General features: G+C 33.1%; 1 protein-coding gene across 1 annotated transcript in view; it reads left to right on the top strand.

Moving 5' to 3' along the window:
• Window positions 1-25908, top strand: part of SEMA3A (semaphorin 3A) — a 224422-nt gene that overhangs the window by 46134 nt on the left and 152380 nt on the right. Inside the window, exons 2-3 of the mRNA XM_024738433.1 lie at window positions 11359-11516; window positions 15853-15915. Of these exons, the coding sequence (XP_024594201.1) occupies window positions 11359-11516; window positions 15853-15915 (221 nt within the window). The remainder of the gene's footprint in view (window positions 1-11358; window positions 11517-15852; window positions 15916-25908) is intronic.

A 25908-nucleotide genomic window follows, 5' to 3' on the forward strand; every position in this document is an offset into this window, starting at 1 on the left:
TTTTTTTTTTTTTTTTTTTTTTTTGCCTACTCTTGAAAAAGAAGTAAATCTGTTTCTGAATTAGATGTTTGTCTTGTGGGGATAAACGTCTCTGTGTCTTGTATTGGTCTAGAGAATCTTCAGTGTCTGCTGTCCTGTCCAGTCCAGAGATGTGCTTGATTTAATGGGCCCTGGGAGAGCAAGGATTTTCCACAGAGCAAGCTGGATTTTTAGCTTCATCCTAGGGAATCACTTAGTTGTCCTTTGGGCTCTTAAACCAAACCTGGCTCACATTATATTTAATTTCAATCCCAGAACAGTTCTAAACACGACCCAATCTTGGAATACATTTACAGTAGAATGTTTTTGGAAAAGAGAATAGAATAATTTAAACTTGTCTCATTTTCTGTGTAAGGTAAAATTCTTAAATTATTTTGTTTCTATACAAAATTAATTTTAGAAGTAGTACTATCATAACTTTACAAAAAAATTATTTTGGCAGAGAAGAATATAGGAAAACTTAATTTTTCCCAAATTATCTACATAATAATCCTATTTACCCCCTTTTCATTTGTGTATGTAGAAAAATTATAAAATGAATTGTTATGAACTAATTTCATTAGGGCATCTGACTTCCATTGCTTAATTAGTTCTGAAATGTGCTCACTTCAAAATTAAATACATTATTAGGGGAAAAATACTTGCGGAGTTCCATCATAAATAGGATATTATTGTCACTAAGATTAGAATGTCCCCAGAACACATTGTGTGGTTTCATCTAGAGACTCTTTGAGTTCATTGGTTTTCAACACCATCCTCTCTCATCTCCCTCCTACCCCTCTGCAGGGAAATCTGATTCAAACAAAATCCTTTTATAAGTAAGCCTGAAGCCTTCATGATCAAAATGTATTCATTCTAGTTATAGAGGTGGGACATGCCAAGTGAATGCCCTCCCTCCCCACATCCCCCAGAAATGACAATTAAAAAAACATCTCAGGTGAACAATTTCTATTTTTCAACTGACAAACTTAAATTGCATTTGTTTGTGGCACTCAGATACTATACAGTTTAGAGAATGAAGAGACTAGGAGTAGTAAGGGCAGCAGGATAAATGTGTTATCTAACCCATATGCACTATTATACATGATAAACATATCCATTTTATCCACCTAATTGGAAATCCATCTATTCATTCATTCAGTAAACATACAGTAAACACCTTTGTCAGCCAAATCTGGGGTTTAGGTAATTCGTATCCCCAGCCACACACAGCTGCCTCTTGGATTTGGTTACTTGATTTATCCTTGGGAATATTCACATCATCTCCTGGACTTCTTTGTGACCTTCTCTCTTCCTCACAGCTCTAAGAATTAAATAGATTCTTGTCTCAGTTACAAAGGGACACCCACAAACACTGAATTACATATGTTCTCTAGTAAGTTCATGCTTGGACATACCAGTTTTTGTCAGTGATTAAGGAAACCTTTTTTGCTCCCATAAATGTGTTTTGGGATGGAAATAATGGAAAAATACTGATGAAATACTCAGTTTATTTCTTCAATAAAAGATCATTTGCTCAGCATTAAGGCAATTCAAATAAATCATTCTTAAGCAGTTAAAAAAAATTCTTATAGTGAGCATATGCAACACATAATGGGTGACTAAGTGGTTTATAACTATTTAATTCTCCATATGTGTATATTTTACACAGTTTTGTTACTGGAGAAATGAAATATTGAATTTGTAAGTATCAGAATAAGTTTGCTTTCTTTTAGTCATGTGGAGAAATGCTAGTTATTTGAAGAACACACTGAAACATATGCTGTGGTTTCAGCATTCCATGTAAATGGAATGACCAAGACTGCCTGAAAAATCAAACTTTCAATTATATTAATCAGATAAGCGTCCTTTTTTTTACTTTGCTAATGATACAATTCTTACCACTCATAGGCAGTTAATGCACAGTTGCTGGTGAACTCATTGATGATGGAAACCTGCCTGTAAAGGAGCCTTACAAATAAAACAAAAGACAGAATCTAGAAACAAATTTTAATCCTAGATCATTAGCCCATCACTTAAAGCACCAAATTAAACTGATTTGAATTGTAAAAGAAATATCTACATTTCAATTCTAAATTTTTACTGACTAATCATCTTGCACAGAAATGAGTGATCAGTTATAATATATGTTTGTATTAATAATTTTTGTCCACATTTAGTTGATTTATATAATAATGACATTTAAACTTTCATTGTTATTCTTCCAAGAAGTAAAAATTAACATTATGCATTAGTTATTTTGTAAATTGTTTCCAACTTTTTTTTTGATTATATGCCTGTGCCCTAAACTTATTGCCATCAGCTATCAGGCAGCAAAAATAAGGAGAAAAAATTAAAGTCACAATTTTTCAGAGATTTATTTAGAAAGAGGATTGAACTGAGAGCTAGGAGACCTGAATTTAAACCTGGCCTCTGCAACTGTTAATGGTAGAGTCACTCATGCTCTTTTGCAAATGGAGGCAATCAGACTACAATCTAAAGTAGATCTCAAATTCAATAATTAATTATCTAGTTAGTCATTTCCTCTACAGATAATTAGACCCATATGCCACTGTGGTAACTTTATATCTAAAAGAACTAAACACATAGTCTAATGCCCATGCAGATAAATGGCATGCAATTAATGCATTCGTGTGTGTAATGGTCAAAGTGTGTGAGGCATCAGTAGGAGTAGGAGTGATACCTACTAATTCTCAAGGCTTTCATAGGAGAGATGGCTTCTAACTGTACCTTGAAGCATGAGAACATGGAAAATAAACTAGAAGCAAGAGGCGGGAGGCTAGATTTAGAGAAGAGTAAAGTGGCCATTTCTGATAGAATTGTGGGAACTTATAGGCATAGAACAAGGTAGCAAAGGAAGATTAGGGACTGTGACTTTTATTAGGGAGACTGAGCGAAGGTGATGGTGGGTGTAGGTGCTTTTTTTTAAAAATAAAAACATTACATTTTTGAAATTGGCTCTGGTCAATTTTTATAATAATGCCTTGAACAATATGTTAAGATTGAGAGGAATTGAAGATAGGGGACCAGTTAAACTATTGCTATAAACTATAGCAATAAACTATTGCTATTGCAATAATTTCTGTGTTTAATGTTACTAAACAAAACTCTGAAAAACTTTATTCATATGATTATTATATATAAAATGACTATAGTAGTGCTTAGCACATAGAATTTTTTAAAATAGCCATTTTATAGCCACATTATAAATAATTTAGGGTTTAGATGGCATAATTTTATTGGTTATTTGAATGTAATATATAATTAGAAAATCTAGTCTATAATCTGACATATAATACATATCACAACATTTACTTATTCCTAGATGTTATTATATTTACTTTTTCTGAGTTTTTGCTGCCTTTTTTTTAAAAAGGTGTTTCAAATACTATTTTTTGAGACGCTTGCTTCTATGTGCCAAGACTAGGTATATACCAGGAAAAGGTTCTAGGATTAGGAATACAAATATAGGTAAAAGCAGCATATTTTAACTCTAGAAAGGGAGCCAAAAAGATAAAGCGGTGATTAACCTACATTATTACATGGTACTGTTTCACAAAGGAAGGCATGATATACTGTCCCTTAGAAGGCTGGAGAATTCACAGGAGAGGCGTAACCTAGATTCTGAAATCTGAGTAGGTTCACACGGTAAGTGAACACGGAAACCATTGGGAGATAGACCACATTCTAAGCTGTGGTAACTCTAGATAGCAGACCATTGAGGTAACTGGAAACAATTCTACCCATGCATATGTGTGTGTGTGTGTGTGTAAATATATATATTTATAAATCGTTATATATAGGTACATACACACGCACAATCTACTGGTGAACGAGCCCAAAAACGTGTGGAACATACAAAGGGCTCAAATGATACGTTGGAAATTTCTAGGCAGGTTTTAAAGAGGCAAGTGATGTAATATCTGTGCTTTCAAGTTTGATCCATTCCTTGTTTGAATGACTATATTACTAAGAAGTTGTTATTGCTGTAGTTTCTTGAATTGATGGGTGGTCTGTATCCTTAAACCTTGCAAGTTTCACAATGTCTGATATTGCCTCTCTTTCTTGCTGAGTATAAACTTTTTGAGCCACGTATGTTTTCAGTTGGGTATTTGCACAAATTCCTTTTTTGTTTTCTGGCAAATAATCTTGCTTTCAATAAGGATGAAGCCCACCTGATAACTTTCCTTCAATAGGTGACTGAGTTTTTATTAATGGATTCCAAATATATTCTTTATTTAGGAAGTTCCATAACTGATCCTCTGTAAGATTAGATTTTCCTGGAAGATGGTGACATTTCAGTCTGCAGATATGTTTATTTTTAGGTTTTATTTCCTATCTTTTATTCTTATCTTCCCAATCAATTTCATCTCTTTCAATGAAAATTTGATTTTGTTATTACTTAGTTTGGAACTTTGGCAACAAGACTGAATCCTCGCTCTTCTTTGTCAGTTCCTCTTTCCTATGCTTTTCAGTTGCATTTTGGTCAACTTTTTATCTCCTGACAGTGAGTGAGCGAGCTGGAGGAGTTCACTCTCTCACTGTTGGAGTATACAATTGTTGTTTTGACTTGAAAACAAGCTTCACATTTTTAAATATATTTTCTTCTAGGAAAATATATTCTTTCATATTTTGGCGCTTGGTGTGTATCTTGTGAAACTCCATCAAAGACACAGTGGAGTATGATGTTCACACCTTCTACTCCTGCTTTCACTGTAGTTTACCTACAGTGATTTCCTTTAGTAGAAGGGTAATGCACACAATAAATACTGAGCATGTGTGTGTTATTAGAACAGTACTTGGCATATAAGTGTTGTGATGTTGCTGCTGCTTTTGTACTTTAGCTGTACTTCTGCTTTTTATGGACATTTTCCAGTAATTTTATAGCCATATAAACTCCTACAGCTTGTTTATGTAATAAAGTATTTATGGATGGAAGGTTTGTGATTCGTTACATTTTAGTTACTAATTACATCATACCTGGGATATTTGTTTTGTAGAAAGATTATTCTGGAGGCAGTGCATAACATGGCTTGTTGGTATAAACCTAGAAAGGAAGTTCTGTTAGAAGATAATTAGAATAATCAAGGGAAGAAATTATAAGGAATTGAACTATGACAGTGGCAGTGAGGATATAAGCAAAAGCAAGTTACAGGAGAAATTATAGTGTTGAACAAAACTGAAGTGATGGAATGGGTCTCTGGATGATGAAGAGGCTCTGGTTTGTACAATTCTGTGGATGAGTGATACTTGCAACCAATTTAAAAATGTGCAGAAAGGTGATGATGTAAATGGAAAAAAGAAAAGGGAGTGAGTTCTGATCAATTCCTGCAGACTCTGAGATATTTGTGCAATATGTAAATAGAGGTTACTAGTAAGCCTTTGTTTGGCTTTTGGGGGGAAAATCTGTCTTTGAAGACATACATATGAGACATGTCAAAATACTGCTGGTGACGAAAGCCATAGTTGTGGATAAGACTATACACAGAGTTATTATTGTATAAAAAGACCAAGTACAGAGCAAATAAAATAATATAAATATTTAAGAAACTCTTAACTAAGGTGAATTATGTGATAGTGAGAGGTAACCAAACTTCTCAACAATCAGTTCTTAGTGTTCTCCAAAGTATATTCTTATATTTCTCACTTTTTCTTTTCAATGATCATTTCTTAGTATTCTCAAAAATTCTGCCTTCTTAGAGGTAGTGCAGAGGAGGACAGAGCCTGGCCTCTGGTGTCAGGAATTAGAATCTTGACCTAGGATATTCCCAATATCTATCTGAGTCAATTCCTTCATGAGAAAATATGGAAATGAAAATTTCCACCTCAAACTGTTGTTGTGGGCCTTACATAAATATACTAATAAATCATTCAGCAGTTTTTTTGGCACATAATAGGCACTGAAAACTTATTTCCTTTCTATTTTCTCTTCTGTCTACTGGTTTTTATTCATGTCCTCTTACACTTCCGTGTAATAAGGTTAAAAAACTAGTCTTCGATGAACAAAATAAAGTCAGAAAAATAAGGTGAATTTTCCCACAATATAACTTTATTAATCTCTAAAAATTATTCTTTATTTGTGTTTTTTTGGTCCTTTCTAAACTTTTTGCTGATTAAGTATGAAATGATAATGATAGTAAATAGCACTTGTTTTGTTGTTTTGTTTTTATAGTGCAGCCTTTCCTTTCAGCCCTTATTTTGTTTTTGGAAATTTAAATAATAATCTAGGGAGCGATGAAATACAGAATCTCAAAATTTTGGGACCTTGATGAACTTTCCAATATTTACAAATATCTAGATGTGATCATCATTTAAAATGTCAAAATATTTTGGCATCATATAGACCCAAACTTTGACTACTTTAAATAGCATCTTTGTTCTATGAAAAGGACAAAGTTCAAGTCATGGAAAAAGGACATAAGCCTAAAGCCATCAATGAATACAGGCAGTTCATTAGAGTCCAGCAACTGGTGGGGTCCTACTACCTTTCATGCTATAAAACTTAGAGAAGGGAGGGTATTGAAGAGAGGGAGAAAGGAAGGAGGAGAGAAATAGAAATGTCATGGAAGTCAGAAATATAGAGAACAGGATGGCTATTGTTTGGATTTGAGGTTAAGTGTACAGCAGTTCTCTATCCAACTATAAAAAAGTCTAGTTCTGGGCAGTCTTGCATTCTAGAAAGCAGTATTCACTTTATTACCTTTTTGAAATCTGATTCGATCATTGTAATTTAATCATCTGTATAAATCTGTGCTTATCCTAAAGATAAGATACCACAGGAACTATACAACTTTCTTATGTAGAGCTGAATCTACATATGTGATTTTGATGTAAATTTTGTCACCTTTTTTTTTTTCGTATATTAAATATACAAGAAGAGCATTAACTTATAAAATAATTTTTCAGTACCTTAAATAACGTACTGATAGTGACTGCTAACAATGTCTTTTCCTTTTTCTTTATTCAAATAGAGCTACGTTAGAGATCCTGATGAATTCCGGGGGAAAAGGCAAATCTGAAAATTTATAAATAAATAATTATAATGAAAATGACAATTGACTCATAAGAAGAGAATCACAGTTCTTCTCCCATGATTATTTGATAGGATATTCTGATTAAAGAACAGATCGATTAAAATTTCTTTTCTCCTTTTGCTGCATGATATTAGATTTAAAAAATCTGTCAAATGGACTTTGTGTCTTGAATGTCATAAGATTCATAAGATTTTTTAGTATTACATCACAAGAGGATGCAATCTATTTATAATTGAAAACAATGCTGCTTGAAATTATATGAATTGATTTTCCCTTCCAGAACATCTGTACACTTATGCTTACTGTCTGCATTGTCTTATAGCCTGTCATAATAATGTGATAATAGGTAGCATTTATTGAATACAGACTATTTGCTTGGCCTTGTGACCACTTTATCTTTCATTTTGTCATTAAGCAAATTATAGAAACACTAAATCATTTGGTGAATCTGGAATAAACAAAATGTTTGCTTAATTATCTTTCAAATTTAAGAATACATAGTTCATTAAGAGTGCTTGTCTGAAATGGCACTTTTGATTACAGTCCTACATTTACTTTTCTCTGTGGTTGACACAGCATGTAGAAGTTGAAGTAATGTCTCAACAAGGGAAAAACTGAATTGCACCCAAAAAGAATTAGTACCTTTGTATGCTTTAGTCTACTAGGATTCACCAAAGTCGAGCTGATTCTATAGAAATTTAGGTTTTTCTGAAGTAACATTTGTTGTTGTTTGACTAAATGTGAACATAGGCAAGATGTAAGAAAGTAGTGGAGTATTAAACATCTCATATTACTGAATATTAATTTTAGTTCCAATACCAATTTGTGTAATGGTAAGATTTACATAACAGAAGCTGAAAAGAAACACCTAAAATTCTTTGACTCTAAAGGAGTAAAGTCCAAGTTGAAGTTATTTAATATCAATTGCAGCTGTACATGTCTACATATAAGGAAAATAAAATCATACATTTAAGTTAAAAATCATAAAGGAAAACAGAATATTTAAAAATGTGAAATCTAGACTTTGAGAAAAAATCTCTGATTTTAACCTAGGTTTTTTCACCCTGAAAAGTGGTGAGATAATCTAAGCAATCCAGAATTTGCCCTGGCTCACTGCCAAGAAGGTCTCAAAAAGACTCCTCTCTCAGTTACAAAGCAGTGTGTAAAGTCCCTGATACAGAGGAACATCTAAAGAAATTGCAGCGAAAGGAATGATGAGGCAGAGTTAAGTACATTTGAAACGAATGTAGAATAGCTGCTAACCTGTACTCCAGGAAAAATTGCCTTTTTGTTTAATGAAATGATCCAGCAGTAACATTTTTTAAAGTGTAGTTTGTTTCTAGAGTGATTTCACACGTAGATGACTAAAGACTTTCTCTAAGTTGTCGGTACCTAGGAACCAATAATTTTCCCTGAACTCAACCTGTAACATATTTTTCAATTGTATGAATATTTTCATTGTTTAAAATTGTGATATAGAAAGTCATTATTTTTGCTATTTAAAGTTCAGCGTACATAAGTTGGCAAACAAAAAAGAATACTGTTCTTAATATGACCATTACATTTAATATTAATGTAAATCAAGGAGCATAGTGCTCTTCTTATTTATCCCTTCCCCATACAAAATTACTGATGTTAACAAGTTAGCACACTTGGTAAGAAAGTAGAAAAGTACTTTTTTCATTCAGCTCCATCTAGACCCTAATTTCCTACTTGTAGTCGAGAAGATCAAACATATTAATATTTAACCTCTACTTACACAAACAGGTAATCTTTAACTGAGTGTTTACTATGCAAACTATTGCAGTAATTTTTTATGAATTATCTAATTTCACCTTCATAATAACTCTTGGGAGATTTATTATTAACCCCATCTTCCAGAACTCGAGGCCCAGGTAGTGTAAGGAACTCATGCTAGTTTACACACCTTGTACGTACTGAGGTGGTACTTGTGTTTTCACCTATAACTGTGACTCCATGTTCTATGGCTGTAGTAGTTGTCTTCCTATAACAACTTCCACGTTATGCTTAGACCTCTCTTACATGGTTTCTATGCATTTCAAATTAAAATCAATCCTTGTGTCTCTTAAATGACCCTCCCAATGATTAATATCTCTATGTAATTTTCTTTGTTTAGACTCAGCTGGCTTTTAAAATTTTTTTAGTTTGCCTAGCTACCTATAGTTTAGTCTCTCTGATATTAGGGTAGAATTATAGCGTTTAGAATTGGAAAAAAGAGTGAAGGTTATCTAGTCTATTTGATAAACAGATCTCTTTATACAACCTTTCAGTCAATGCATGAATATATCCAGTGATACAGCCCCTGTCTCTGGTAATAGCCCTTTCCATCCTCACACAGCTCAGGGTGCCTGAAATATCAGTCTTACATTGACTCTCTGTAGCATTGATCCTTTACAATCATTTCGTGAGAGGAATGGCATTTACATTCAGATATCATGTGGTGGATTCTCTGTTCTTTCTCTCTGGAGACTCACAGCTCTCATTTATTTCTGATGATGACTTGCATGAATGAAGCTCCCTTGATCTATTTCTTCCTTCCCTCCTTCCTTCTATTCTTCCTTCCTTCCTTTTTTTTTTTTTTGTCAGAGGTAGAGAATAAGATAAGAGAAGCCCAGTATTGTACTGTTTCTCATGAAGAAATTAGAAAAGCATCTTTTAACAATGTATTAACAATTAATTCTTCTAATTTTGTGTGTAAGATGTATAGGTAGGTAGGTAGGTAGGTACATAGATAGACAGGCAAGCATTCAATTTAATATTCATGACCTGGTAATATGGAAAAGAAACCATGTGAGTTGTGGACGATGAGCTATTAACTATATATCTCCTTACGTGAGGGAATGTTAATTCTGGTAGATAAGTCATTTATAGGAATGATTGTAATAATTGACAGTGTGATGCAGATTATGAGTAATTCAAGCAAAATATTACAAATAAATTAATTCTATGAGAATTCTTAGGGATTGCATTTGAACTAGCTTGGAAGAGTGATACTATTTTCTCTACGTGGCATATAGTTGTAGGTGTCAGGAACAATGGCAGGAAATGCTAATAAGTGGACGACCACAGAGCATGTTTTCCTGGAGGGTTGTGGACATGAGAAAGAGTACTGAGGTGGGGTCTAAACGTAGATGGTGTTGATCTGACCTTTAAGGCTAAGTTAAGGAGTTTGAACTTTATTCTCTATTAAAATAATATTTTTGATAAGATGGAAAAGGCAATAAGAGAAATAAAGCAGGCAACTTATCAAATGACTCATGTCCTGGGATAGGGCTGGGACATTGAAGCGGAAGGGTCTTCATTTCGGCTTCCTCTCCTTGGAAGGCACATTCTACATTTTATGGAGGCTGATGAAAAGGTTCTGTGTGTGCACGGTAAAAATCTGAATCATTGATTCAGGACACATTTCTGGAGACTCCTCAACATTTCTATCCCATGAGAGATGGGTTGTGGTAGTGTGTATATATATATATATATAAACCTAATTTCAATTGAAGCAGATAAAGAAAACCTCTTCGGTGATGATCAACACTTACCTCTCTAGTGAAAAGGTGGACTTACTGTTATTTCTATCTGAAGATGTTTTTGTCACTTAAGGTGTAGTTCTAAAAAAGTTCAGTATTTGCCTGTTCACAACAAAAGCAAATTGGAAATCAATAACAAACTGAAAAATTGGGGTCATGTAGTAAAATTTATTTAATTCAGTGTTTTCGTAAAAGCCTAAAGTTGATCTATTATATATGTCAGTTACAAAGTATTACGAAGGATTTAGACGGTGAAGTTAATGATTTAATGGTCAAAAAGACATAAATAAAAAGAGGCCTCAAACAACCTAGGAGGTTGAACAGTGTTTTCCCCACACTACCTCTGCTCTGTTGGTCCCTATGCTTATCCTTCTAGCAATGACTTGGAGCAAATGAAACCACTTAAACAAGTCTTAGTAAAGTTAAAGACATTTTGTATACAAAGTGACCATTCTGATCTATTACTACATGCAGAGATTGCACCAGCCCAATTGTTTGGACAAGGTATTTCCTTTCTTGTGTAGGAGTGTGTGGTCTTGAATATGAAATCAGCAAACTAATGGGAGTATAACTCCCACTTCAATGAAATGTAAAGAAGTCCTGTATATTTTTTAGTACCACAAAGAATAACCACTGATTGGTAACTACAGCAGGCAGTAGCCACATTACCATGTACCGATAGTCTGTGCTCATATAGGACCTCACATTAACACCCAATGTCTTGCTTTGTTACCTTGCAGAAATGTTGGAATCCAACAATGTGATCACTTTCAATGGCTTGGCCAACAGCTCCAGTTATCATACCTTCCTTTTGGATGAGGAACGGAGTAGGCTGTATGTTGGAGCAAAGGATCACATGTTTTCATTCAACCTGGTTAATATCAAGGATTTTCAAAAGGTATCTTTATTCTAATATATGTACTATAATTCTTTTGAAACAATTCAAGTTATATAGAATTTTCTAGCTATTTAACAGTGTGACAACTGAAAAAATTTGTTTAATATTTTATCTTTTCAGACACAAAAATAATGCACTGATCTGTCACAAATCAGTGGATGTAGTAAACCGTCAAAATTATCAGGGAGGAAACTGTAGTATTTTCAGTGATCATTATAAGAAATACTAACTTTAGCTTGTTCTTCCACAGTTCTATCATTTTTCCTGCATAAAATTAAATACCTAAAGCATTATAGAAATATATCATAATTGATTTCATGTACTAGGTATATATATTTATATATAATTTACATATCTCTCTATATTGCCAGCACATGCAGAGTTCATCACTCATCATACACATGCCTCATCTGAACGTTGCCTGCGTTTGGAAAGTTTATTAGAACACAGGCACTCTCGTTCATTTACATATTGTCTATATCTGCTTTCATTCTACAATGGCAGAGCTGAGTAGTTGTGATAGAAATCATCTGAATCACAAAGCCTAAAATATGTACTATCTGGCCTTTTAAACAAAAAAGTTGGCCAAACCCAAAGATCAGTTTTCAGTGTCAGGTTTTTGCAAATATGGACATTTAGACACTAGCTTTCTATCAGTATTTTTAATATACTTTATTGTGTTTCTGGATTATTTAATTAATAAGCTATACAGTTTGGAAAATAAACATGGATTGACAGATTAGTGGAAATTGTGCTACTGAGTCTATATGCTGTATTCTAAGTGAAACAGTTTTTTTTCAGTCGGTATTTCCTGTCAGTTCTCTGAGGAACAAGGATCTTTATGCAACAGCTTTCCCAAGAGTGGTAATATAACATGCTTTTTAGGGTGCATACAACCTCAACTTCTTATAAACTGTAACATATTGGACAGTTATTTCTAAAAAGTAACAGAATTGTAAAAAGCTTTTTTTCTGGTTGGAGAATGTTGTTTTGGGATAAAGTGAAGATTTAATTTCAGGGCTGATTCATATCTCTAATAGAGTATACCGCTAAACCTAAGACTTTTACTTTTCTTCTGTTACCCAAACATTAAAATTCTGACTATATATTAAGAGATTTGATTCGTAACATATAGTCAAATAAAATGGCAATGCCCTTAATGATATATTCTGGAATTAAGATATAACATTTAAAAATCACCTTGGATATTTCTTGTTTTGATTTTTCAATATATTAGATTTTGAAGCTTCGTCAGATTAACAATATCCCTAAGGTTATCTACTATCTAAGAAAACTGATTATCCATTGTTTTTTCTGAAATGATAAAAATATTTATCTTAGCAGCTTTTGTAAACGTCAAAAAATAAGTTTTTGTTGTTTTAGTGAAAGACAACCATCCTTTATAAAATGAATGAAAAATCTAAGATGATTAGGAAGACTACATATTTTAATAACAGGAGGTTATATCAGTTCAAATTTTCAGTGTTTATAGAAATTTCATCATTTTATGAAATCCATATATATGAATATATGTATATACTTCTTATATCTATGTATTTATTGTATATATCTATGTATCTATAAATAGAAAATATTTGAGCACATCTCACCTCAGAATATATGTTTAATGTATTCAACATTTTTTCTGAATAAATATTCTTAATTTGGTTTATATATTCAGTTGGCTCTAAAATTGAAAAGAACTAAATTGTCATATAAACAACCTACTATTTTATAGGTAAGAAAAATCCTAGAGACATTTGTGTGCCCAGGATGCATCACTTGTAATAAACATATACTGAAATAATGGGTTAAATAAAAGTTAAGTGACTTGCCCAGTGTCATAGTGTTCTTCTTATAGGCTCTTGATTCAGATCATTATTCTAATAATAGAAGACATATTTCTAATTTTAAAGCATTCGATTCAATACATTATTTAATTTTAATTATATCACACTCTTTATAAGGGTAAATATAGTTTACTTAAGGATTATATCTGTTTGTCTATATTGTCTATTAATGCTCTTTTTAACCTATATGTAATACTATTCAACAACTTTTTCCTAAGCATCTACTACTGTGATAAACTCTATAGGGGGCACTAGGGTATGTCATCAGTAATTCTTGAGGAACGTACAAGATAATACTAAAGATGTATGAGCATAAAGGTAAATACTAGGCCAATCCCTGTTAAGAGACAAAAACACAGTCTCAGGCTTGGAAGGACCATGAAAAGATTCTTGGCCTTGGTAAAGGTCTCAATCTCCTTAAGGCATAAATGCTTATTCGATAATGAGTAAGAAGAGCTACCATGGGTAGATGTATAGAAGCCTAAAGAAGGGAAAGTCTAAAATAGATCATGAAGCACTCTGAATATGAGGGTAAGAAATTTAGTCACTGTTAACTGAGAAGTTTTTGAGCAAGAAGAAAAAATATCAACAGGTTAACAAATCTAACCAAAAGATGGGAATTATTCTTCATAGAAATAGATGCTATTGGAAGGACAATATATATGTTTGTTCCGTTGACTTATAGTTATTCTCATTAAATTGCTTTCCAAAAGAGCACTTTCTACACCAGAATTTATTTTACTCATGCCAGATCTTTAAGCTAATATTTTTTTACCCTGATCTGTAACAAGTTGGGAGTACACACCCCTCTAAATATGAGAGAATTTAGCATGAATGTTAGCAAAATTACTTTTTATTAATATTTGTCATAAGAGAGAAATCACAAAATGAGGCCCATGTTGTGTCAATGCTGATAATCAAGAGCTAGGAGACTACGAGAAAACAACCTGCCCTTTTCAATTTAAAAAGTTATCTGTTTTAATAATCTGTGATTCTTGCACAATCCAGCTGGAAAGCTGAATATACAGGCAATAAATCTTAGCTCTTCTATATATTATTTTTGTGTCCCAGAGAAAATTTATATTTGATCCTCCTCCTGTGTATGTTTTACTTTACATACACAGGCACACATGAAAAGAAAAGTACATGAAAAGGAAAAGAATACATAAATTAAGAGCTTCAAATGGTAAAAGTAAATCCATGTCCAAAAATTTTTAGGGCTTTTTATTGTGATATGGACCTGAAATGCATTTGCCATGTCATCATAGGTTATTTCAATATGTCCTAAATTCTTGTTTATAAATGTGTTATATTTTGCTTTTTAATTCCCTAGATTGACTATCACAGCCTTTGCCCAAGTTTATGACCATTTATACTGAATTATCTAGAGGTTCCCAAATGAATGATAATCAGTCATTTTGAGACTAAAAGCTTTCTAGCAGACATGGATGATTAACTGCCATCATCTCTGGATTTTTCTTTTACATATGACTTTTTTTTTTTTCCCTGAAATTAACTAATGTTACCAGAAAAGAAAGATGAATAAAAAAAAATTACAATTGCTCTACTCCAGTACAGATAGGAGTCATGGGAATTGCTTAGGGGACTGGAAAATTTTATATTAAAATTTAGATGAGGGTATTTGAATTAATATTATTGAGGGAAATGCATCTACAATTCTCTAAGCCATGAGTCATGCCTTGATTTATCTACCACTGTCACCTGATTTATCTACCACTGTCACTGTATTCAAACAATACAGGAACCTCTGGAAAGATGAAGACCAAATATCAGGGATGAAAATACAGTTATTACACAGTTAGTCTGAGTTTTGCCCACAGTGGGGAAGGTGATTTTTTTTTTTTAGAGCTATCTATTTGCTTCTTCATTTCCTCCTTTATCTCCTGAAATTATGTAGTGCTACTCTTACCTATTTTCCCTGTCCAAAAAAAAAAAAAAACTCCTTTCTAAAATGGGTTTTTCTAACCCTATCAGTTGCTCATTATAGCATGTCATGCTGAGATTTGAATGACAGAAATGGATCCAGAGTACCTGATGTTAACATTTCAAAATCACTATTTTATGATAAAGACCAATTCATTTAGAAGACTGCAAGCCACATTCTATGCTTATTTCTATCTGTCTTCACTAGATTCTCACGTGGTCTCAGGATGATCTCCCTTTCCCAACCTGCCTTACAATTCTTTGCATTGCACACTGCTTACATCTACTGACTGCATAAATTTCTGTGTTGCTCAACTTTCATTTATACAGCAAAGCCTAATGGGTAGACAGAGAGTGAAAGATGTTAAGTTCATGCCAATTGACTGATGCCACTGCAAAGTCTTAAACTAAGAGGTTCCTGCCACATAATGCTTTATGGAACTTTCTTTATCTAAGTTGCTCCACTTGTTCTAACAGACTATAAGGTTGGATCTCTTAGAAAACTTAATTGGCAGAAAATAATGTTTCTTCTCTGCCCTTAGATTGTGTGGCCAGTGTCTTACACCAGAAGGGATGAATGCAAGTGGGCTGGAAAAGATATCCTGGTAAGTATCAATCTACTAAGTTATTTTAGTAATTGCATAAGGAATTTATTACTCTATCATCATTTTTGTCCAGTGTTATATTAAACACCATTCTTTGCTTCTGGACTTAGAAACAAATTAATGATATTTGCTTTTGAATACTGACATTTTTATGTAAAGCATTGAAAATCTTATGTAAAGCAAGTGGGTAGAAAATGACAGTACACCTGAATAAAGCAAAAATGGGTTCCTTTTGATGATTTATATACACAAAAGGTAATTAACAGTTTTAGCATATATACTTATACTCAATAAGTCAACTTATTTGTGCAGATTTGTTTTCATGTTAATTCCTCTTGAATTCCTTTTGAATGAATTGAAATTTTTCTTCTTCTGAATCATCATGATTAAACTCCCCTCCTTCTTTCCATTTCATTCTATTCCTTTTCTTTCTTTTCCTTTCCCCTTCTTTCCTTCTTACATTTCTTCTTTTTTCTCCTTCCTCCCTTAGAACTTCTCTCTTCTCTTCCCTCCTTCTTTCACACATTTCATGCACTCATTCCTTAAATAAATATGGATTGAGAAATGACTATGCAACAAACATTGTCCTGGGTACTACGGACAAAAGATGAGTGAATGGTAAGCAGTCCCTACAATGGTTGTACCACTGTTAGTAGGTAGAGGCCATTTTTCCTGAGGTAAACTCTGTCAGTTAAATTAAGTGGGCCGCTGGTTTGAAGTATAGCCAAGGATCTGCACAGATCATGAAAGGCAGTTATAATCATTTAAATGAATAAATTAACATGAATTCAGGATTTTAAATATTTGTATTATTTTATGTCTTATCAGATATTTTTGGATCCAGAACACAAGGAAATAAGTTTAAAAGTTTTGTCTCTATATTAGCATTTAGAAGAAATTTATTCTATGTGCATAAAGACATAAATCAACTTGTATGTATGTATATAGACATACAGATATTTTCAAGGGACGATCTGATTGATTGGTAGCAGCTGCCTAAGATTATGTATATGTTTAGAAGGGTTTAGAAGTGAAATCAGTGTTCATGGAAAAGAATGTCTCAATCTGGTAGCAGAATTGGCTACAGGTGAAGGCAGATAAAGTAGCCCAAAGCACAGGTATCTCCCATCCATGATTAATACATATCAGCAAACATGGGAAATTCATCCTTAAAAATTTCAATTTAAATATAGTGATTACAAGTCACATTAAACCATAGTACAGTAAACATTTTTCTGATTATGTGCAAGTGGACAAAAAATTCTGTTCCATCAAATTTTATACTACCCCAAGTTAATACATAGGTTGGGATGATTGAAAAGGAGTAAATAGAAAGAAAAATGAAGTAGGAGTCCAAAGAATCAAGAATTTTATGTTGATTCCCCACTGACTCATTAATTTTACTTGAGCAAGTACCTTAACTTTTGGGGGGTTTTAGTATCTCATCCATTAAATGGGACATTACATATTTGCAGTTGTGAGAAAGAAGTTCAATAGATTTTGTGATAATTATTTAGAAGTAGGTAATATTGCATAAATGTAGGCAAAAAATATGACTGAATACACAAAAATTTATTAACATCAAAATGCTATATTTACCATTAACAAATTATGTGTGATAATAACTAAGGATGGAGAGAAATGGAGGTTTTACCTGTATACAGCTGTGACTTTTAAAAACAGATTTTTTTTTCTCTTTATGTTAAAGTATAACAGGTGAAGACATGAAAACAGAATTACTGAGAATTCTATCCTGTGCCAAGTACTTTGATAATTTAGATAGTATTTTATATATGTAGTTTTAACAATAATCTTGTCAAGTGGGTATCATTACCACTGTTTTCTTAAGAAATATAATGATTCAGCATATTCATTCAGAATTGTTTCATTCAAAAATTTTGGAGCAAAAAAAAATTTTGGAACATTTTGAGTACTATGCTAGAAGTCAAGATCAAAATTTTTGTGCCTCTGCTGAAGTTTTTGGTGTTGTGTGGCATGTATGGATTTGAACTTAGCTATTAACACACAGATAATAAGCAATAGAGATTCAAATAAATAACCTTACCTATTCTGATCTTTTTAAGCATGTGGATGTAATGATAACCAGCTTGTGACATTCTTGTAAGACTCAATCACAAATGAAATTATTACATAGACTGTAATGCATGATAGAAAATTAACTATTAGTATCTGTAACAGATTGCTTAGACAATTTCTAAGTGAAAACATCATTAATGAAATTTGTTTGGTCCTCTCTAATGAACATGACCACTGTAGTGTGGAACTGTTCTGAATTCAATTCCATCTGAACACTGAAGATAATAACCATACTTATCTGGATTTTATAAAAAGCACTGAGCCAAGTACTGAGCATATTTCAGTTGCTAAGGTAGCAGATATTCTTTTGTGTTTATGGTTTCCAAAATTCACCTCAGTACATTTCCCTTATCTTCCATGCCTCTCGCCTTGCCTCCCCTGCTCCTCTCCCTCTTCCTCTCCCCTTCCCTCCCCTCCCGTCCCCTCCCCTCCCCCTCCCATCCCCTCCCCTTCCCTTCCCTCCTCTCCCACTCCTGCTCCACTGTCAGTACTGAACACTGAGGGATTCTGGTGATAGCCCAGACACAGTTATTTCAGCAGCTGCAATAAAGTCAAGATCCCCACAGTGCCCTATGAATAACCTTAATCATGACCTCAGAGGTTTCCTTTCTAAGAAAAGCAACTTTATTTTTCAGGTTTACTGAAAATGCTTATGAGTTTGATAGAACTAAATTAAAAGGAGCTAAAACATATGATGTTTGCTAAGTCTGATACAGGGTGTTAATGGCACCTGATTATTTCATAACACCTTTTAATATGGATTCTGAAAACTTTTAAATTATGTCTTATATATTATGTTAGAGATAGGTAATTATGTGTGCACTGAAAGATGTAAATTTTTCAAAGTTTAACAGTATGTCAATATTAGTCATACAGATCTTAAGCCAGCTAATTAATGTAACCTGATAAAATGCTCATGCTTTTGTTATTCCTCTGCATTCTACATTAAATGAATTCAGTCATTGTGAATTTTTATTCTTCTTTGTTAACACTTATTTAATGAAGGGAAAACACAAGTTCCATATATTTTAGTTCAAAGAAAAATATATTTTTCCTTTAGCTCTTAACACTAAACACCAAACACTAAAGTATATTTAAATAATAAAATATATTTCGTACTATTTTTCTGGTAACCCATCTCATTCCTTTAATATTGCTTTTCATTGACTGTTATGCAAAATACATTTTGTGCATGTGGAATGCGTAAATTTCATTAAAATTTATTTTACTTTTCAGGAGACCTCACTTATGTATCTCAACTTACATAACTAATTTAAATAGGATACATGACACTTATTGGTTATGTTTGGACTTTAACATACAGATGCATTTTTTTTCTTTCTTAATATATGATTTTAGAAAATAGCAAATAGTTGATTTTTTGGGATTGTAACATTTCTTACTTGATAAACATAAAAAATAGAATTAGTATTTTTACCAAAAATTTCTTAAATAACCACTTAAAAAGAAAGATTAAGGGTAAAGAGGTTTTTTTTTTTTTTTAATTTTCATTCAACACCATATTTGTTAAGGGATACATGGACAGTTTGAAGGAAATTCTGCACTGTATCTTGAGTAAATAATAGTCAGCTGTGACTGATGGACAGTAATTCTTTTCAAAGACCTCTTGTGATGCTCAAAACCACATGAATGAGACCTTGAGTGGTTTTTGCAGCCATCAGGACTTCAACATAGAATTGTAACCAAAATAGGAAGTGACCTGAACATTTATAGAAAAGTAAACTAACAACCTTCTTGAGTGCTCTCCGTGGTTTCTAGAATCCAAGTTTACCCTTTTCCTACTGGTTTTAGTGTTTTCTCTGAATGTCCTCTGCAAGTAAATCTCCTTTAAACAAACCATCCTGGAGGAAGTGCTGTCTTCTTGGTATTAGATTCAGATGCAAGAATACAATAGGAAAAACAGGACAAAGACACTGGTTACTTTTATGTATCTTGAGAGTAGGTCATTTTTAAGTCCGGTTAAGATGGTCAACATGGTACAGCCACCCGGCAAGTCAGGACATACCATTTGATTGAACCTACATAGTTCCTGTGTCACTAAGTGTAGCATTATACAGAAAGTATTCCCCATTCTCCCAGGCAGCTGGGAAGATACAAACCATCATTTCTCACAGCTCAGTTTTGCATCATACATATATATTAAATCGGCTGCTGGGATTTGAGCAACTAGTCCACAATAAAAGGACTTTGTGGTAAGAGGGAATCTACAGCCTAAGATGTGTATAGTCTCTCTCTTTCTTCATATATACATAGGTGGAGAGAAAAAGAGAGAGAGAATACAAATGTGCCTTAGGCTGCTGATAATGGCATTTCTGACAATAAGGTTAATCTAAACTTATTTTTTTCCAGAAGTGTATATGCAGGATATATATACTACCATTGCCTCCTTTTCGTGGTGTTGTAAGTTCTAAACATTTACATTGTTACGATATTTTTATATTAGAGGAGTGAAATGCTCATGAACTTTTCCACTGTTGTTACTTGAGAGTTGTAATTAAAAAAAAATTACATGATATATATTATTGTACAGATACCCTCAATAAGGACATAAATGCAATCCAGATATCTCTATTCTGACTGCTATTAGCTGCATTTACTTTTATTTTTGATATTTTTCTGGTGCTTAAAATCCAATTTGTATTCACAATAACATTTCTATTGAGGGATTAACTTCCTTGACCCTGTTTTGCAAATGAAAACTGAATACATGCTAAGCTGGTAAAAGAATCTGTTTCGAATCAATAGCTCTCTGAATCTTCTTTGTTTATCCTACTAAACCATCTCTCTTTGTACTAAGTTTCAGTAAAACCAAATGGCAACCGTATGACTATTAGAAATATTTTGAACATTGTTGGAAATCAAAATTTCAACTATCTGAGATGAACAAAAAAACCAGATTCTCATAAAATTGCTCTTGTTGGATACATTTCAAAGTGCAATATCATGCACCTGAATTTTGGGACATTTTTGCAGTTCTTAAGAGATATATTTTTGTCCTTAGTTGTTATTCATTTTTAACATATGATATATTATTACATGTCCGTCAAATTTATCATGACTCAAATTGCAGGACCTCAACAACACTAAGTTTTGCCAAGTGAATGCAACTGAGAATTTGAAGCTACACATTCATGTGAAGTTGCAGTACAGTCTAAAATGCATGTTAGTCCTTGAATTTCATTTACTTTTTCAAAGGTCAAAGTTGATATCAACTTAATTTTTTTAATTTTATTTTAGGGACTTCAGGGCATGTTAAAACTCTAAATGGATAATTAGAATTACCTCTGATTCTATAAAAATCATAAGGTTTCATTAAATCTCAAAACCCTGATGTTTAATTGTTGGGAGATAATTTTTCATAGATCTCTCACACTTCTGCACATCTGATGAACAGAGGAACTCTTAAGCAAAAGGATACTTTTAAAATAACCTTGAGAAGTAGAGACAGTGTCTCCCTCAGAGCAAAGGGCAAGTTATGCTCACCTGCAGGTACAATGAACATAACATCTTCCTCAAAATGTAATGGCCAGGATGCTTATGCCTAGTATAAAATGTTCAGGTTCCCTCAACCCCAGAGTTCCTCTGCTGTAATGCACCTCACTGCAGTGCAGGTGTCACTTGGTCCTCTTCTCACTGCCCAGTGGGAATTGGAGCTTGGGTAACTGGCATGAGAAATGCTGATACTTTGACTACTGATATTTCTGTAAATAATAAAGTCGTTTATCTCTGATTCAGGAGCTGTATATCTTCTGCCAGCATCTGCAAAACTGTGTCAGGGTAGCTGGTTATCTTACAAGTAGAGCAGAATCATAGACCCTTTACTGTTCCTGATAATATTGATTATAAGTTTTTGTGGGCAGCCTAGATGACCTCACAAATGAAAGACTATGGTCACTTTATTCATTTTTAAGTATGATTCCATGATGAAATTTGATGATACTTCAGGTATATAGACAACTGATTCCTGATGAGAGCAAGTGAAAGACTTCTTAGTAAGTGTCACAGAATTGAGCATTCAAATTTTCATGTGCATTCATGTGTGTATGTTTATTTCTGCTTGGAGGTAAGTAACAGGCAAACTGATAACAGTTTAAATTCAATATTCAAAGAATACTAGTAATAATGATAGCTAACATCTATTGAAGCTTACTATGTATACTAGGTATTATTCTAAATCATTTCTTTTATTAACTAATTTATGTAACTCCTTTCTGGTTATAAGATACACATTTCCTTTCAAAGGATGTAGTTCCAGCTTACCTAAGTGACACACCACAATTCTGCCACAGCTATTGAGAAACAATTGCTATATTTGCTGTTTGACTGTGACAGTGATTCATACCATCTACCACTTTGATAAAAAGAGTGATTATAAGTTTATAATTGATAGTCCTTACTGTTGGAGGACTGGAATTTTATGAAAATTCTAATGAACAAAATATAACCCGCCTTTGTAACAGGAATGAGCACAGATTAATATTCAAAACCAATTTTATTAAATCTACCTCTCATTACCACCAATTATGGGTTTAACCTCTTTTAACTGTACTTAAGAAGAAATGAACAATTCATAATAGACTTCTTGCCCAAGTCATGGCACAGTGTGTGGAATGGTGTGAGAGTTAAGCGGACATGAAAATATTCTAACCAACAAATGGATGATTGATTATTTAAAGAATAAGATGCTACTCTTCCGTTAATAAGTGCTAGGCATCATACTATGTACTTTACACAGATATGTCATTAATACCAATTTTAGTTGAAGAAACTGAGGCTCAGAAGTCCTAAATAACTTTCTTGTAGTCACGTAGCAAATGGAAAATGATGCTTTAATAATTCTAACCCTTGTCTGACTGACTTTTAAAGCATCAGATTAGTATAGATAACTACCTTCATGTTATTTCTATTTTTTCATTTTGATTTTATTACTTTTATTCTATGTTTTTCTTAAATTCTTCAAGAATACCTTTTCAAATGTAAATACATACCTAAGAATAAGTAACATTTTCATTAAATATTAATAAATATAAACAAATATTTTAATTCTAAAGTTTAAACTTTTAACTGTATTCAGAGATTATTTTTTAAATTAATATATGTGTATACATTATATATACATATAAATGTGTGTATAATCCACATATATTATAAATATGGAGTATATGTCTAAATGGATTATTGTAAATGGTTAAAGAGCCTCCATTTATTAGAATATATGTAGAATATTTTATATTATTAATTATATAATAGCATTCAGTACTTTGGACATTAAGGATTTCAACCAAAATTTTTTTACTTTTGATATTAGACAAGGCAGAGGGTAGAAAAGAGGTATATATGAATTTTAAGAAAGCATTCCTCTAGGGCTTCCCTGGTGGCTCAGTGGTTGAGACTCCGCCTGCTGAGGCAGGGGACACGGGTTCGTGCCCCGGTCCGGGAAGATCCCACATGCCGCGAAGCAGCTGGGCCTGTGAGCCATGGCCACTGAGCCATGGCCGCTGAGCCTGCGCGTCCGGAGCCTGTGCTTCGCGATGGGAGAGGCCACAACGGTGAGAGGCCCGTGTACTGCAAAAAAAAAAAAAAAAAAAAAATAGCATTCCTCTAAAATCTGGATTTCATTTTTTTTCTCCTTCCTTAAAGCTACATCTCATATGTGATTAAAGATGCAATTCATCTCCCTTATTTGAGTATTAAATTCATTCATGATAAATGCATATATGTTAGAATTAATATGCCAGCTAATTCTGTCCACAATAAATCTCTTTAGATTGTAAATCTACCTACTTGGTGTAAACCATTGACTTAGTTGCCTTAAGGCATGAGCACTAAGTATTCAACAACCTTGCATAATATTGGAAACCACAGAATGTCATTATTGAAATCAGAGTAAGGTTTTTGACTACATAATAGTTCTGGTTTGGCAGGAAAAAATACTCAGGTTGGTTTTGCATAGTATTTTACAATTTTTTGCATTCATTTGAATATGAGATGAAGAAAGATTATGCTAAGTACATATTGTATGGACCACCCACAATCAAATAACTCCAGTGAGTGGTACAAATGTAATAATTAGATCGATAGCACAATGTAAAATAAAATACAAGCCAAAAGTAGACATTATCAGCTTCTCTGGTCCATATGACATTTCAAAGTGAAATTGCTCAAAGCTCCTTTAAATAGTAGAAGAGAATCACATTGGCTAACTTTGCTAATACCATGGTCTGTAGTGCTTAGGCATATAATTTTGACCAAGTTTGAGGGTTTCAAGTAATTTGAAAGAAAAATGTTTATAGAATCTTAATCAGTATTTCTAGAACTTCAAAACAGATAGTCAATCCAGAGGTGAAAAACCAGTCAAATGGGATGCTTAATTGAAATGAGCATTTAGGTAAAATGTTCTGGTATCCTTGGGCAGGAGTCTTCATTTAGTCTATCACATCATTGAAACCAAGTTAGAATTTCTTTTCTAATTGTCATGGATTTGAAGATGTTATAGTTCAGTTAATATGAATAGACTCAGATACTTAAATAACTAGCCATGGAGTAATGCCATCTTAGTTGTTCTAGTTGAATCAGTATGTTTAAAAAAAATTCTCTGAAATCAAAACAAAACAAAACATTGAAGTGGAAAGGTCCATTGGTTTGATTATGCCATCATTCTTCTTAAAAAGGAAGGGGAAAATGTCTCCCCAGATGGACAGAACAGGCTATTCACTATTTCATCAGGTGGATATTAAAAAGTTCCAAGTCACAAATTCAACATTAGATGGCTAAGACTATAAATAGGACACAGTTAACTCTTAGTTCTATTAGACATGCCTCTTTGAAGAAGAGATTTCTAACATCCTTTAGTGAATGCTGAGGTATTAGGAAGACATGATTATGGATGATCTGATCACAGCTGTAATAGCACAGTGTTAAAAGAAAAAAAGACAAAACATTATTGCTAGGTAAGCATGGAACAGCTTAAATACAGAGAGGGATGAAGTGATTGACGGGAACAATCTCACGGATTACTGCTTTGGCACGAAGATTCTCATATTCAGCCAGCTTGCCAAATAAATTGACCAGAGAAAAAGAAAGTCAACAGATTAACTTCAGGAATTAAGCTTATTAATGGATTTTCATGCAGAAATGTATCCACCCACCATGATAGGAAAAGGCTTCCTTTGCTTTCCCAGCTGCTACATTATACATTAAAATATTTCAACATAAATTGCTGATGGGATAGAGACTTTTTTCCTTTTTAAATGAGTGTTCACTGACCTGAGGCAATGTTGTACTATATCCATTAATGTTGAGCTGATTTATATTTGAACTAGAACAAGTTGTTTGATTTAATCATGAACTGAATATATTTAAATATAGATTGTTCATCTTCACAGCCTTCTCTCCTCTTTTCTCTTCTTTTATTTAGAGTAAAATTTCACTGCTCCATCCATAATTTAAGAACATGCAAGGAGGTAATTGGAATTGGAGGTAAATTATATTCTTTTATAGAAAGTATAATTATCAGAAGTTAGTTAAAAACACCTCTATTCTGTTTTAATTTTCATGCATGGAGCAGTTGTTTTGACAGATGGATGGACTTTATTTTTGTAACTGTCCGGGAAAAGTCTTTGTAACACACTCTAATCAGTGCTGCATATTTGTGATGTTTGTTTTTGAATCACTGTGCATTTGGCTTCTATATCCTTTTCTGGGGGTAGACATTTTCTTTCTAAGTTATTTTTCCAGGCTAATATCTCTGTGTGTAATTCCTCTCTACATTTGACCTGAAGGCACTAGAAACTCTTAAAAAATAAGTGTAAATGGTTTGTCACTAAGGATGATGAATCATTGGGCTTCATGTGTGGCCTTGGGTTTGCTGGTTTA

The sequence above is a fragment of the Neophocaena asiaeorientalis genome, unplaced genomic scaffold (genome assembly GCF_003031525.2).
Source record: "Neophocaena asiaeorientalis asiaeorientalis breed wild unplaced genomic scaffold, Neophocaena_asiaeorientalis_V1.1 scaffold89, whole genome shotgun sequence".
NCBI classification, from domain to species: domain Eukaryota; kingdom Metazoa; phylum Chordata; class Mammalia; order Artiodactyla; family Phocoenidae; genus Neophocaena; species Neophocaena asiaeorientalis.